The sequence below is a fragment of the Prinia subflava genome, chromosome 5 (assembly GCF_021018805.1).
Source record: "Prinia subflava isolate CZ2003 ecotype Zambia chromosome 5, Cam_Psub_1.2, whole genome shotgun sequence".
NCBI lineage: Eukaryota > Metazoa > Chordata > Aves > Passeriformes > Cisticolidae > Prinia > Prinia subflava.
Window position 1 is genome coordinate 58,819,177 of NC_086251.1, and position 14,731 is coordinate 58,833,907.

Sequence of the window (14,731 nt, forward strand, 5' to 3'; positions counted from 1 at the left end):
CTTGTGCTGAGGAGCTGGGAGAGCTGCTGACCTTTCTCTCTCAGCCCAGCTTGACCCTGAAAGGGTTCTGCAGTGGGGTGAGGTGGCCTGTGGCCAGTGGCTCAGCTGCCAGCACTGGTGCCAGCCAACGTGTCAGGTTCATGGGTATGGCTTGAGTCAGGTCACAGCTGCCAGCATCTGGGCTGTGTCCCGCCCCACATTCGTCCTGCCACCAAGTTGGAGGGCACCAACCTGACTCTGACAAATCCACCTCGAAACCATGTCCCTAAATGCCACATCCACGTTATCCTTTAGTGCCTCAAGCAGTAACAATTCCACCAATTTCATGGGCAGCTTGTGCCAGCGCTTGACAACCCTTTCAGAGGAGAAATTTTTCCCTCCTACCCAATCTAAGCCTCCCTGGCAGAAGTGGAGGCCATTTCCTCTTATCCTTTGCCTTGTTTCCTGGGAGCAGAGCCTGACCTGCACCAGCCCAACCCTCATGCCATAATTACATATTTCATATCTTTGATATTATTTTTATTGGTAAATTGTTTTGTTTTATTGTCCTTTTCTATTCTATATGATAATTGATAAACCTTATACTATATAACTTGTATACACTCTATCTATCTATCTATCTATCTATCTCTCATCTATCTATCTCTCATCTATCTATCTATCTATCTATCTATCTATCTATCTATCTATCTATCTATCTATCTATCTGTCTATCTCTATGAAAAAAAATCTGGATTCTTATATACACAAAAATTCGGGTCAGCTCTAACTCCAACAGTTGGTCCAATGCTGACCCAAAGGTGTCCCTTCTGCAGACAAGAAGAGACTCCATCCATTGAATGGCTGTGGGCGAGCAATGCTGATTTTTCCTCTTGCTCCTTTTTGCCTTGTGACTTCTTCGGTCTTTCTCTGTTCCACATTCCTCCTTCCTTCATGCTCTAATTTTCAGCCCTTCTCAAAAGGCCAGGAACAACTGCATGTTCCAGGTGGGCTTTGGTGACTTTGCTGCTGCATGTTCGGCGTGTGGTCTCTTCATGAGCATTTTTGGAATGGGAGAGTTCATACTTAAGCGGGGCTTAATGCGGATCTGGGTGCCTTTCTTTGGAAAACGATACAAGGAGGGAGAATAAATCCTCCTGTGGCCTTCCACAAGCTGAGGCGGCAGGAGAGGCTGTGGGACCTTTGCCAGAGCCGTTGCAGGCATCCTCTTCTCCTTCAAGCACCAGACTTGGACTGTGAGGTGCTTCTCCACTGCCAGGTGTGAGCAGCCCAAGCACAGCTCTGCTCTCATAGCCATGACTCCATGCCTGCATTCCTTCAGTCTTCCCCGAGAAGGATTCTCTCGAACCGCGTTCGCAGCACCTGGTACTCACTCATGGCCTGCCTGTGGGCGGCCGATTCCTGTGCCAGCTGATGGAAGAGATTGCACGTCTGACCCGTCTGCACATCTCGGGGTAAACGGATCTCTTCAGGAAGCCTGCGGTTCCCCACAATGAAGTGGTTGAGGTGTTTTGCTTCCACACATAAGTGCAGGCTCTCGATGATGTCCATCAGTTGCAGCAGAAAATCTCCCCTGCGCCACGATGACACGGGCACGACATTGAGCAGGTGCATGACAATGGTCTTCATGGTGTAGGTGGAGAAGCCAATGCCCAGCTGAAGATGGACGAAGAACTGGAGGCATTTGAGGTGCAGACTGTCAGGTGGGGCCTGGCTGGCGATGTGGTTGAAGAACTTTGCCTCTGCCACAGCATAGGTCTCTGGCCAGGTTGTGCTTGGGGTGTAGGCCTCTGCAGTCTGGCTGCTCACAAAGATGTCTGAGTCATCTCTCCTCACCCCAAACAGCATCTCCATCCTGAAGCTTTCAATGCCATTGGTCACCTTGAATTGGCAGGAGCGTCTGGAGGGCAGCAGCGTCAAGTGCCAGTTGTGTGAGTGAGGCAGAGCTGGCCAGACTGCTCTCACCAGCTGGCAGAACCAGCGGGCAGTTTTGTGCACATCCAGGTAGCAGTCGGTGCACAGGGTGTCCAGGAGGCTGGGCTCCTGATTGCTCCTCAGCTCCTCCTCGGGCTGGTGCAGGAAGCACAGCAGGTTCTCCCCCTGCTGCTCTCCTGTGCAGGTGCACTCCAGCTGCACGCGGACACGGAAGTTCCTCACGTGCCTGTGCCCTGCAGAGTCCAGCTCCAGGTGGAAGCTGTGGCCTGGCGGAGGAGTCATGGGGATGAGCACCTGATACACAACGTCCTGCTCACGGGGACTCCAGCCTTCAAAGGCACTGCCCACCCCGATGGCTGGCTGCAGGACTGGGTAGAAACTGTTTGATAACACCTCTCCAAAGTAAGCTATATAGTTCTCCATGAGGCCAGCTGACCACTCACAGCCTTTCTGCAGGTCCTGTACAGGCCACTCTATGCGCTCCATTAGAATTCTTCCAGCGTCATCATTTACACAGTTTTCTTCTTCATGCTCTTCATTTGCCACATCATTGTTGTTTTCCGCATTTGCAGCTCCATGGACGCCTCCATTTTCAACATCATCTTCCTCATTTGCCTGCACATTTCTGCCTCCCTCTTCAGCTGCACCGTTGTTTTCCTCTTCTAACTCCTCTCTCCTCAGGCTCCTTTTCCACCCGATAAACCAGAGCACCAAGACCAGCAGCACGAGCACAGCAACAGCCAAGGGCTGCAAGAGCTGCACCTGCTTGAGGGTGAGCTGTTCCACCTCCCGCTCTAGCCGAATCCTCTCCCATTCCAGCTGCTTTGCACGCACTTCCATGCGCAGTCGTGTCTCCTCATCCCAGACATCACCCACGGGCTGCGGGTACTGGATGAGGCTCTTCAAGAGCACGAGAAGGAGTATTATGGAATTCATGGTCTGCAGGAGGAGGGAGAGAAGGCCTTGAGTGGGGCTGTGAGGGTGGGACATGACAATGAGTGCAGCAGGGAAGGGAATTGCAGGGATATGGGGGCAGGAAGGACAGGGCCCCAGACAGCTGGCAGGCAGCAAGGCCAGTCCCACTGCCCCACCAGCAGCAGCAGCAGCACCGTGGGCTGCCCAAGGCTGTCCCATGAGGGGCTGTCCCTGCATGCAGGGGGAGAACCCAGCCCCGGGTGAGGCGTTTCTGCCCCAGCCCTTGTCCCCAGCCCAGGCTCCCCAGCACGTGCGCACTCACCGCTTGCCCAAGCAATGCCAGGCCAGCGTTACCTGCTGGGGCCTTTTAGAGCTGCCCCTATTGTGACACATCTCCTGTGATGTCACAGGTGTCACAGCACATCACAACCCAGCCAGCCCCACCCTTTGTCCCCACCCTGGCTCAGCCACTCCCAGTGGCCCTGGTGTAATGCTTAAGGCTGCCTTTGTGTGAATCTTCTTCCAAGAACTGCCATTGTTCATTCTTTTGGATTTCTTTTCATCTGCATTCACCTGCATTGGCAATCTCCTAGACATCCATGTTGGAAGGCAGCCTTGAGGATCAATGAGTCTAAGCTCTGATTCCTTACTGGTTGAGGTATACATTAATCTCTGTGTCAGCGAGGTTGAAAAATGTCCCTGAAGATCACACAGTCCAACCGCACACTTAACACTGCCTGCTGCACCCATCAGCCAGGTCCCCAAATGCCACATGCACATGACTTTGAAACCTTTCTGAGGGTGCTGACTCAGCCATTTCCCCAGGCAGCCTGTTCCTCAGCTTGATATCCTTTTCTTTGCAGGAATATTTACTAGAGATCCCATCAAAAGCTACCGTGCACAACCTAAACTCATTTTCCTCTTGCAATCTTTTTTGTTCTCTGGGCTAATATAATGATCCCCACCTAGCTACAACCTCCCTTCGGGGACCATCTGCACCGTGTCAGGCAGCTGGGCTGTGAAGCCAGCTCCTGGCAGAGGAGAGAAAGGTGCTGCTTTTGCAGTGGACTTCCCATGATCCAGAGGGACAAAAGGGGTTGTCAGTGGGCAGAAGAGTTTCAGGTTTCCCAGAAGCGTTTCCATGTGAGGAGAAGCTTGGTGCCAAATCCATCAGCCAAGGGAATCCATCCCCTTCCTAGCAGAAGGAAAAATCAGAATTTTCTTTCTAGAGTATGGAAAGGTTTGGAGTGAAATTCCGTACTGGGATGTTCCCAGATGTCTGTGTGAATGTTGCTGACCTGCACAGCGAGACTGTGAAGAAGGGATCTCAAGTGAAATCCAGATTAGACTACAGCTTCCTGCCATGGTATTTGTGGAGCCTTGGAGGAGAAGGCTGCGTGGGTTGTGGTGACTTTCACCAGCTCTCCTGCTAACAGCACTGGGCACCCCAAGGCTGTTTGGTGTCAGCACAGGCAAGAGCAGGAAGAAACCCTGCCCTGGCTTTGTGGAGCCCTGAGATGAGCAAAGACGAGAAGCGTCCAGAGAAGAGACCATCAGCACCAGGCAGCAGCTTCTCTCAGCCCTCAATCACAGAAAATTCAAACATTACTCTTTAGGTTTGGGCTTTGTGTGGTGTTTTGTTTGGAGTTTTTTAGCAGCAGGAAAAGCTGTGGCATTTTCAATGCTGGAGACCTGGATTTGAAGGGTCCCCTTGCCAGTGTTGTGTAGATGGATCTCAAAATTGTGCCTTTGCCCCCCTCTTTCCTCTGTTATGATGTGTCACTTCAAGGGGTAGATGGCTACATGTGTTTCTCTTTTCTCACCTTGTGCTGAGGAGCTGGGAGAGCTGCTGACCTTTCTCTCTCAGCCCAGCTTGACCCTGAAAGGGTTCTGCAGTGGGGTGAGGTGGCCTGTGGCCAGTGGCTCAGCTGCCAGCACCGGTGCCAGCCAACGTGTCAGGTTCATGGGTATGGCTTGAGTCAGGTCACAGCTGCCAGCATCTGGGCTGTGTCCCGCCCCACATTCGTCCTGCCACCAAGTTGGAGGGCACCAACCTGACTCTGACAAATCCACCTCGAAACCATGTCCCTAAATGCCACATCCACATTATCCTTTAGTGCCTCAAGCAGTAACAATTCCACCAATTTCATGGGCAGCTTGTGCCAGCGCTTGACAACCCTTTCAGAGGAGAAATTTTTCCCTCCTACCCAATCTAAGCCTCCCTGGCAGAAGTGGAGGCCATTTCCTCTTATCCTTTGCCTTGTTTCCTGGGAGCAGAGCCTGACCTGCACCAGCCCAACCCTCATGCCATAATTACATATTTCATATCTTTGATATTATTTTTATTGGTAAATTGTTTTGTTTTATTGTCCTTTTCTATTCTATATGATAATTGATAAACCTTATACTATATAACTTGTATACACTCTATCTATCTATCTATCTATCTATCTCTCATCTATCTATCTATCTATCTATCTATCTATCTATCTATCTATCTGTCTATCTCTATGGAAAAAGATCTGGATTCTTATATATACAAAAATTCGGGTCAGCTCTAACTCCAACAGTTGGTCCAGTGCTGACCCAAAGGTGTCCCTTCTGCAGACAAGAAGAGACTCCATCCATTGAATGGCTGTGGGCGAGCAATGCTGATTTTTCCTCTTGCTCCTTTTTGCCCTGTGTCTTCTTCTGTCTTTCTCTGTGCCACATTCCTCCTTCCTTCATGCTCTAATTTTCAGCCCTTCTCAAAGGCCAGGAACAACTGCATGTTCCAGGTGGGCTTTGGTGACTTTGCTGCTGCATGTTCGGCGTGCGGTCTCTTGATGAGCTTTTTTTGGAATGGGAGAGTTCATACTTAAGCGGGGCTTAATGCGGATCCGGGTGCCTTTCTTTGGAAAACGATACAAGGAGGCAAAATAAATCCTCCTGTGGCCTTCCACAACCTGAGGCAGCAGGAGAGGCTGTGGGACCTTTGCCAGAGCCGTTGCAGGCATCCTCTTCTCCTTCAAGCACCAGACTTGGACTGTGAGGTGCTTCTCCGCTGCCAGGTGTGAGCAGCCCAAGCACAGCTCTGCTCTCATAGCCATGACTCCGTGCCTGCATTCCTTCAGTCTTCCCCGAGAAGGATTCTCTCGAACCGCGTTCGCAGCACCTGGTACTCACTCATGGCCTGCCTGTGGGCGGCCGATTCCTGTGCCAGCTGATGGAAGAGATTGCACGTCTGACCCGTCTGCACATCTCGGGGTAAACGGATCTCTTCAGGAAGCCTGCGGTTCCCCACAATGAAGTGGTTGAGGCGTTTTGCTTGCACACACAAGCACAGGATCTCGACGATGTCCATCAGTTGCAGCAGGAAATCTCCCCTGCGCCACGATGACACGGGCAGGCCATTGAGCATGTGCATGACAATGGTCTTCATGGTGTAGGTGGAGAAGCCAATGCCCAGCTGAAGATGGACGAAGAACTGGAGGCATTTGAGGTGCAGACTGTCAGGTGGGGCCTGGCTGGCGATGTGGTTGAAGAACTTTGCCTCTGCCACAGCATAGGTCTCTGGCCAGGTTGTGCTTGGGGTGTAGGCCTCTGCAGTCTGGCTGCTCACAAAGATGTCTGAGTCATCTCTCCTCACCCCAAACAGCATCTCCATCCTGAAGCTTTCAATGCCATTGGTCACCTTGAACTGGCAGGATCGTCTGGAGGGCAGCAGCGTCAAGTGCCAATTGTGTGAGTGAGGCAGAGCTGGCCAGACTGCTCTCACCAGCTGGCAGAACCAGCGGGCAGTTTTGTGCACATCCAGGTAGCAGTCGGTGCACAGGGTGTCCAGGAGGCTGGGCTCCTGATTGCTCCTCAGCTCCTCCTCGGGCTGGTGCAGGAAGCACAGCAGGTTCTCGCCCTGCTGCTCTCCTGTGCAGGTGCACTCCAGCTGCACGCGGACACGGAAGTTCCTCACGTGCCTGTGCTCTGCGGAGTCCAGCTCCAGGTGGAAGCTGTGGCCTGGCGGAGGAGTCATGGGGATGAGCACCTGATAGACAACGTCCTGCTCACGGGGACTCCAGCCTTCAAAGGCACTGCCCACCCCGATGGCTGGCTGCAGGACTGGGTAGAAACTGTTTGATAACACCTCTCCAAAGTAAGCTATATACTTATGCATGAGGCCAGTTGTCCACTCACAGCCTTTCTGCAGGTCCTGTACAGGCCACTCTATGCGCTCCATTAGAATTCTTCCAGCGTCATCATTTACATAGCTTTCTTCTTCTTGCTCTTCATTTGCCACATCGTTGTTGTTTTCTGCATTTGCAGCTCCACGGACGCCTCCATTTTCAACATCATCTTCCTCATTTGCCTGCACATTTCTGCCTCCCTCTTCAGCTGCACCGTTGTTTTCCTCTTCTAACTCCTCTCTCCTCAGGCTCCTTTTCCACCCGATAAACCAGAGCACCAAGACCAGCAGCACGAGCACAGCAACAGCCAAGGGCTGCAAGAGCTGCACCTGCTTGAGGGTGAGCTGCTCCACCTCCCGCTCTAGCCGAATCCTCTCCCATTCCAGCTGCTTTGCACGCACTTCCATGCGCAGTCGTGTCTCCTCATCCCAGACATCACCCACGGGCTGCGGGTACTGGATGAGGCTCTTCAAGAGCACGAGAAGGAGTATTATGGAATTCATGGTCTGCAGGAGGAGGGAGAGAAGGCCTTGAGTGGGGCTGTGAGGGTGGGACATGACAATGAGTGCAGCAGGGAAGGGAATTGCAGGGATCTGGGGGCAGGAAGGACAGGGCCCCAGACAGCTGGCAGGCAGCAAGGCCAGTCCCACTGCCCCACCAGCAGCAGAAGCATCACTGTGGGCTGCCCAAGGCTGTCCCATGAGGGGCTGTCCCTGCATGCAGGGGGAGAACCCAGCCCCGGGTGAGGCGTTTCTGCCCCAGCCCTTGTCCCCAGCCCAGGCTCCCCAGCACGTGCGCACTCACCGCTTGCCCAAGCAATGCCGGGCCAGCGTTACCTGCTGGGGCCTTTTAGAGCTGCCCCCATTGTGACACGTCCCCTGTGATGTCACAGGTGTCACAGCACATCACAACCCAGCCAGCTCCACCCTTTGTCCCCACCCTGGCTCAGCCACTCCCAGTGGCTCTGGTGTAATGCTTAAGGCTGCCTTTGTGTGAATCTTCTTCCAAGAACTGCCATTGTTCTTTATTTTGGATTTCTTTTCATCGGCATTCACCTGCATTGGCAATCTCCTAGACATCCATGTTGGAAGGCAGCCTTGAGGATCATTGAGTCTAAGCTTTGATTCCTTACTGGTTGAGGTGCACTTCAATCTCTGTGTCAGCGAGGTTGAAAAAATCCCTGAAGATCACACAGTCCAACTGCACACTTAACACTGCCTGCTGCACCCATCAGCCAGGTCCCCAAATGCCACATGCACATGACTTTGAAACCTTTCTGAGGGTGCTGACTCAGCCATTTCCCTAGGCAGCCTGTTCCTCAGCTTGATATCCTTTTCTTTGCAGGAATATTTCCTAGAGATCCCATCAAAAGCTTCTGAGGAACAACCTGAGCTCATTTTCCTCTGGTCATCTTGTTTGTTCTCTGGGCTACTATACTGATCCCCACCTAGCTACAACCTCCCTTCGGGGACCATCTGCACCGTGTCAGGCAGCTGGGCTGTGAAGCCAGCTCTTGGCAGAGGAGAGAAAGGTGCTGCTTTTGCAGTGGACTTCCCATGATCCAGAGGGACAAAAGGGGTTGTCAGTGGGCAGAAGAGTTTCAGGTTTCCCAGAAGCGTTTCCATGTGAGGAGAAGCTTGGTGCCAAATCCATCAGCCAAGGGAATCCATCCCCTTCCTAGCAGAAGGAAAAATCAGAATTTTCCTTCTAGAGTATGGAAAGGTTTGGAGTGAAATTCCGTACTGGGATGTTCCCAGATGTCTGTGTGAATGTTGCTGACCTGCACAGCGAGACTGTGAAGAAGGGATCTCAAGTGAAATCCAGATTAGACTACAGCTTCCTGCCATGGTATTTGTGGAGCCTTGGAGGAGAAGGCTGCGTGGGTTGTGGTGACTTTCACCAGCTCTCCTGCTAACAGCACTGGGCACCCCAAGGCTGTTTGGTGTCAGCACAGGCAAGAGCAGGAAGAAACCCTCCCCTGGCTTTGTGGAGCCCTGAGATGAGCAAAGACGAGAAACGTGCAGAGAGGAGACCATCAGCACCAGGCAGCAGCTTCTATCAGCCCTCAATCACGGAAAATTCAAACATTATTGTTTGGGTTTGGGCTTTGTGTGGTGTTTTGTTTGGAGTATTTTAGCAGCAGGAAAAGCTGTGACATTTTCAATGCTGGAGACCTGGATTTGAATGGTCCCTTGCCAGTGTTGTGTAGATGGATCTCAAAATTGTGCCTTTGCCCCTCTCTTTCCTCTGTTATGATGTGTCACTTCAAGGGGTAGATGGCTACGTGTGTTTCTCTTTTCTCACCTTGTGCTGAGGAGCTGGGAGAGCTGCTGACCTTTCTCTCTCAGCCCAGCTTGACCCTGAAAGGGTTCTGCAGTGGGGTGAGGTGGCCTGTGGCCAGTGGCTCAGCTGCCAGCACTGGTGCCAGCCAACGTGTCAGGTTCATGGGTATGGCTTGAGTCAGGTCACAGCTGCCAGCATCTGGGCTGTGTCCCGCCCCACATTCGTCCTGCCACCAAGTTGGAGGGCACCGACCTGACTCTGACAAATCCACCTCGAAACCATGTCCCTAAATGCCACATCCACATTATCCTTTAGTGCCTCAAGCAGTAACAATTCCACCAATTTCATGGGCAGCTTGTGCCAGCGCTTGACAACCCTTTCAGAGGAGAAATTTTTCCCTCCTACCCAATCTAAGCCTCCCTGGCAGAAGTGGAGGCCATTTCCTCTTATCCTTTGCCTTGTTTCCTGGGAGCAGAGCCTGACCTGCACCAGCCCAACCCTCATGCCATAATTACATATTTCATATCTTTGATATTATTTTTATTGGTAAATTGTTTTGTTTTATTGTCCTTTTCTATTCTATATGATAATTGATAAACCTTATACTATATAACTTGTATACACTCTATCTATCTATCTATCTATCTATCTATCTATCTATCTATCTATCTGTCTATCTCTATGGAAAAAAATCTGGATTCTTATATATACAAAAATTCGGGTCAGCTCTAACTCCAACAGTTGGTCCAATGCTGACCCAAAGGTGTCCCTTCTGCAGACAAGAAGAGACTCCATCCATTGAATGGCTGTGGGCGAGCAATGCTGATTTTTCCTCTTGCTCCTTTTTGCCCTGTGTCTTCTTCTGTCTTTCTCTGTGCCACATTCCTCCTTCCTTCATGCTCTAATTTTCAGCCCTTCTCAAAGGCCAGGAACAACTGCATGTTCCAGGTGGGCTTTGGTGACTTTGCTGCTGCATGTTCGGCGTGCGGTCTCTTGATGAGCTTTTTTTGGAATGGGAGAGTTCATACTTAAGCGGGGCTTAATGCGGATCCGGGTGCCTTTCTTTGGAAAACGATACAAGGAGGCAAAATAAATCCTCCTGTGGCCTTCCACAACCTGAGGCAGCAGGAGAGGCTGTGGGACCTTTGCCAGAGCCGTTGCAGGCATCCTCTTCTCCTTCAAGCACCAGACTTGGACTGTGAGGTGCTTCTCCGCTGCCAGGTGTGAGCAGCCCAAGCACAGCTCTGCTCTCATAGCCATGACTCCGTGCCTGCATTCCTTCAGTCTTCCCCGAGAAGGATTCTCTCGAACCGCGTTCGCAGCACCTGGTACTCACTCATGGCCTGCCTGTGGGCGGCCGATTCCTGTGCCAGCTGATGGAAGAGATTGCACGTCTGACCCGTCTGCACATCTCGGGGTAAACGGATCTCTTCAGGAAGCCTGCGGTTCCCCACAATGAAGTGGTTGAGGCGTTTTGCTTGCACACACAAGCACAGGATCTCGACGATGTCCATCAGTTGCAGCAGGAAATCTCCCCTGCGCCACGATGACACGGGCAGGCCATTGAGCAGGTGCATGACAATGGTCTTCATGGTGTAGGTGGAAAAGCCAATGCCCAGCTGAAGATGGACGAAGAACTGGAGGCATTTGAGGTGCAGACTGTCAGGTGGGGCCTGGCTGGCGATGTGGTTGAAGAACTTTGCCTCTGCCACAGCATAGGTCTCTGGCCAGGTTGTGCTTGGGGTGTAGGCCTCTGCAGTCTGGCTGCTCACAAAGATGTCTGAGTCATCTCTCCTCACCCCAAACAGCATCTCCATCCTGTAGCTTTCAATGCCATTGGTCACCTTGAACTGGCAGGATCGTCTGGAGGGCAGCAGCGTCAAGTGCCAGTTGTGTGAGTGAGGCAGAGCTGGCCAGACTGCTCTCACCAGCTGGCAGAACCAGCGGGCAGTTTTGTGCACATCCAGGTAGCAGTCGGTGCACAGGGTGTCCAGGAGGCTGGGCTCCTGATTGCTCCTCAGCTCCTCCTCGGGCTGGTGCAGGAAGCACAGCAGGTTCTCGCCCTGCTGCTCTCCTGTGCAGGTGCACTCCAGCTGCACGCGGACACGGAAGTTCCTCACGTGCCTGTGCTCTGCAGAGTCCAGCTCCAGGTGGAAGCTGTGGCCTGGCGGAGGAGTCATGGGGATGAGCACCTGATAGACAACGTCCTGCTCACGGGGACTCCAGCCTTCAAAGGCACTGCCCACCCCGATGGCTGGCTGCAGGACTGGGTAGAAACTGTTTGATAACACCTCTCCAAAGTAAGCTATATACTTATGCATGAGGCCAGTTGTCCACTCACAGCCTTTCTGCAGGTCCTGTACAGGCCACTCTATGCGCTCCATTAGAATTCTTCCAGCGTCATCATTTACACAGTTTTCTTCTTCATGCTCTTCATTTGCCACATCGTTGTTGTTTTCTGCATTTGCAGCTCCATGGACGCCTCCATTTTCAACATCATCTTCCTCATTTGCCTGCACATTTCTGCCTCCCTCTTCAGCTGCACCGTTGTTTTCCTCTTCTAACTCCTCTCTCCTCAGGCTCCTTTTCCACCCGATAAACCAGAGCACCAAGACCAGCAGCACGAGCACAGCAACAGCCAAGGGCTGCAAGAGCTGCACCTGCTTGAGGGTGAGCTGCTCCACCTCCCGCTCTAGCCGAATCCTCTCCCATTCCAGCTGCTTTGCACGCACTTCCATGCGCAGTCGTGTCTCCTCATCCCAGACATCACCCACGGGCTGCGGGTACTGGATGAGGCTCTTCAAGAGCACGAGAAGGAGTATTATGGAATTCATGGTCTGCAGGAGGAGGGAGAGAAGGCCTTGAGTGGGGCTGTGAGGGTGGGACATGACAATGAGGGCAGCAGGGAAGGGAATTGCAGGGATATGGGGGCAGGAAGGACAGGGCTCCAGACAGCTGGCAGGCAGCAAGGCCAGTCCCACTGCCCCACCAGCAGCAGAAGCATCACTGTGGGCTGCCCAAGGCTGTCCCATGAGGGGCTGTCCCTGCATGCAGGGGGAGAACCCAGCCCCGGGTGAGGCGTTTCTGCCCCAGCCCTTGTCCCCAGCCCAGGCTCCCCAGCACGTGCGCACTCACCGCTTGCCCAAGCAATGCCGGGCCAGCGTTACCTGCTGGGGCCTTTTAGAGCTGCCCCCACTGTGACACGTCCCCTGTGATGTCACAGGTGTCACAGCACATCACAACCCAGCCAGCTCCACCCTTTGTCCCCACCCTGGCTCAGCCACTCCCAGTGGCCCTGGTGTAATGCTTAAGGCTGCCTTTGTGTGAATCTTCTTCCAAGAACTGCCATTGTTCTTTATTTTGGATTTCTTTTCATCTGCATTCACCTGCATTTGCAATCTCCTAGACATCCATATTGGAAGGCAGCCTTGAGGATCATTGAGTCTAAGCTTTGATTCCTTACTGGTTGAGGTGCACTTCAATCTCTGTGTCAGCGAGGTTGAAAAAATCCCTGAAGATCACACAGTCCAACTGCACACTTAACACTGCCTGCTGCACCCATCAGCCAGGTCCCCAAATGCCACATGCACATGACTTTGAAACCTTTCTGAGGGTGCTGACTCAGCCATTTCCCTAGGCAGCCTGTTCCTCAGCTTGATATCCTTTTCTTTGCAGGAATATTTCCTAGAGATCCCATCAAAAGCTTCTGAGGAACAACCTGAGCTCATTTTCCTCTGGTCATCTTGTTTGTTCTCTGGGCTACTATACTGATCCCCACCTAGCTACAACCTCCCTTCGGGGACCATCTGCACCGTGTCAGGCAGCTGGGCTGTGAAGCCAGCTCCTGGCAGAGGAGAGGAAGGTGCTGCTTTTGCAGTGGACTTCCCATGATCCAGAGGGACAAAAGGGGTTGTCAGTGGGCAGAAGAGTTTCAGGTTTCCCAGAAGCGTTTCCATGTGAGGAGAAGCTTGGTGCCAAATCCATCAGCCAAGGGAATCCATCCCCTTCCTAGCAGAAGGAAAAATCAGAATTTTCCCTGTAGAGAATGGAAAGATTTGGAGTGAAATTCTGTGCTGGGATGTTCCCAGATGTCTGTATGAATTTTGCTGACCTGCACAGCCAGACTGTGAAGAAGGGATCTCAAGTGAAATCCAGATTAGACTACAGCTTCCTGCCATGGTATTTGTGGAGCCTTGGAGGAGAAGGCTGCGTGGGTTGTGGTGACTTTCACCAGCTCTCCTGCTAACAGCACTGGGCACCCCAAGGCTGTTTGGTGTCAGCACAGGCAAGAGCAGGAAGCAACCCTGCCCTGGCTTTGTGGAGCCCTGAGATGAGCAAAGACGAGAAACGTGCAGAGAAGAGACCATCAGAACCAGGCAGCAGCTTCTCTCAGCCCTCAATCACGGAAAATTCAAACATTATTGTTTGGGTTTGGGCTTTGTGTGGTGTTTTGTTTGGAGTATTTTAGCAGCAGGAAAAGCTGTGACATTTTCAATGCTGGAGACCTGGATTTGAATGGTCCCTTGCCAGTGTTGTGTAGATGGATCTCAAAATTGTGCCTTTGCCCCTCTCTTTCCTCTGTTATGATGTGTCACTTCAAGGGGTAGATGGCTACGTGTGTTTCTCTTTTCTCACCTTGTGCTGAGGAGCTGGGAGAGCTGCTGACCTTTCTCTCTCAGCCCAGCTTGACCCTGAAAGGGTTCTGCAGTGGGGTGAGGTGGCCTGTGGCCAGTGGCTCAGCTGCCAGCACCGGTGCCAGCCAACGTGTCAGGCTCATGGGTATGGCTTGAGTCAGGTCACAGCTGCCAGCATCTGGGCTGTGTCCCGCCCCACATTCGTCCTGCCACCAAGTTGGAGGGCACCGACCTGACTCTGACAAATCCACCTCGAAACCATGTCCCTAAATGCCACATCCACATTATCCTTTAGTGCCTCAAGCAGTAACAATTCCACCAATTTCATGGGCAGCTTGTGCCAGCGCTTGACAACCCTTTCAGAGGAGAAATTTTTCCCTCCTACCCAATCTAAGCCTCCCTGGCAGAAGTGGAGGCCATTTCCTCTTATCCTTTGCCTTGTTTCCTGGGAGCAGAGCCTGACCTGCACCAGCCCAACCCTCATGCCATAATTACATATTTCATATCTTTGATATTATTTTTATTGGTAAATTGTTTTGTTTTATTGTCCTTTTCTATTCTATATGATAATTGATAAACCTTATACTATATAACTTGTATACACTCTAACTATCTATCTATCTATCTCTCATCTATCTATCTATCTATCTATCTATCTATCTGTCTATCTCTATGGAAAAAAATCTGGATTCTTATATATACAAAAATTCGGGTCAGCTCTAACTCCAACAGTTGGTCCAATGCTGACCCAAAGGTGTCCCTTCTGCAGACAAGAAGAGACTCCATCCATTGAATGGCTGTGGG

At 51.9% G+C, this 14,731-nt stretch overlaps 3 protein-coding genes across 3 annotated transcripts; all 3 read right to left on the reverse strand.

Moving 5' to 3' along the window:
* Positions 1 to 1,317: 1,317 nt before the first annotated feature.
* Positions 1,318 to 2,841, reverse strand: LOC134551514 (inositol 1,4,5-trisphosphate receptor-interacting protein-like 1). The gene has a single exon (XM_063399177.1). It carries the CDS (start codon positions 2,773 to 2,775, stop codon positions 1,318 to 1,320), a length of 1,458 nt encoding a protein of 485 aa, XP_063255247.1. The 5' UTR covers positions 2,776 to 2,841.
* A 3,118-nt stretch (positions 2,842 to 5,959) lies between these two features.
* On the reverse strand, positions 5,960 to 7,483 carry LOC134551515 (inositol 1,4,5-trisphosphate receptor-interacting protein-like 1). Its single transcript, XM_063399178.1, has one exon. It carries the CDS (start codon positions 7,415 to 7,417, stop codon positions 5,960 to 5,962), a length of 1,458 nt encoding a protein of 485 aa, XP_063255248.1. The 5' UTR covers positions 7,418 to 7,483.
* A 3,090-nt stretch (positions 7,484 to 10,573) lies between these two features.
* LOC134551516 (inositol 1,4,5-trisphosphate receptor-interacting protein-like 1) lies at positions 10,574 to 12,097 on the reverse strand. Its single transcript, XM_063399179.1, has one exon. The coding sequence runs from the start codon at positions 12,029 to 12,031 to the stop codon at positions 10,574 to 10,576; it is 1,458 nt and encodes a 485-aa protein (XP_063255249.1). The 5' UTR covers positions 12,032 to 12,097.
* Positions 12,098 to 14,731: the final 2,634 nt, after the last annotated feature.

Excerpts from the sequence above, each read along its gene's own strand:
- LOC134551514 (XM_063399177.1), bottom strand. The coding sequence starts at position 2,775 with ATGGAAGTGCGTGCAAAGCAGCTGGAATGGGAGAGGATTCGGCTAGAG.
- LOC134551515 (XM_063399178.1), bottom strand. The coding sequence starts at position 7,417 with ATGGAAGTGCGTGCAAAGCAGCTGGAATGGGAGAGGATTCGGCTAGAG.
- LOC134551516 (XM_063399179.1), bottom strand. The coding sequence starts at position 12,031 with ATGGAAGTGCGTGCAAAGCAGCTGGAATGGGAGAGGATTCGGCTAGAG.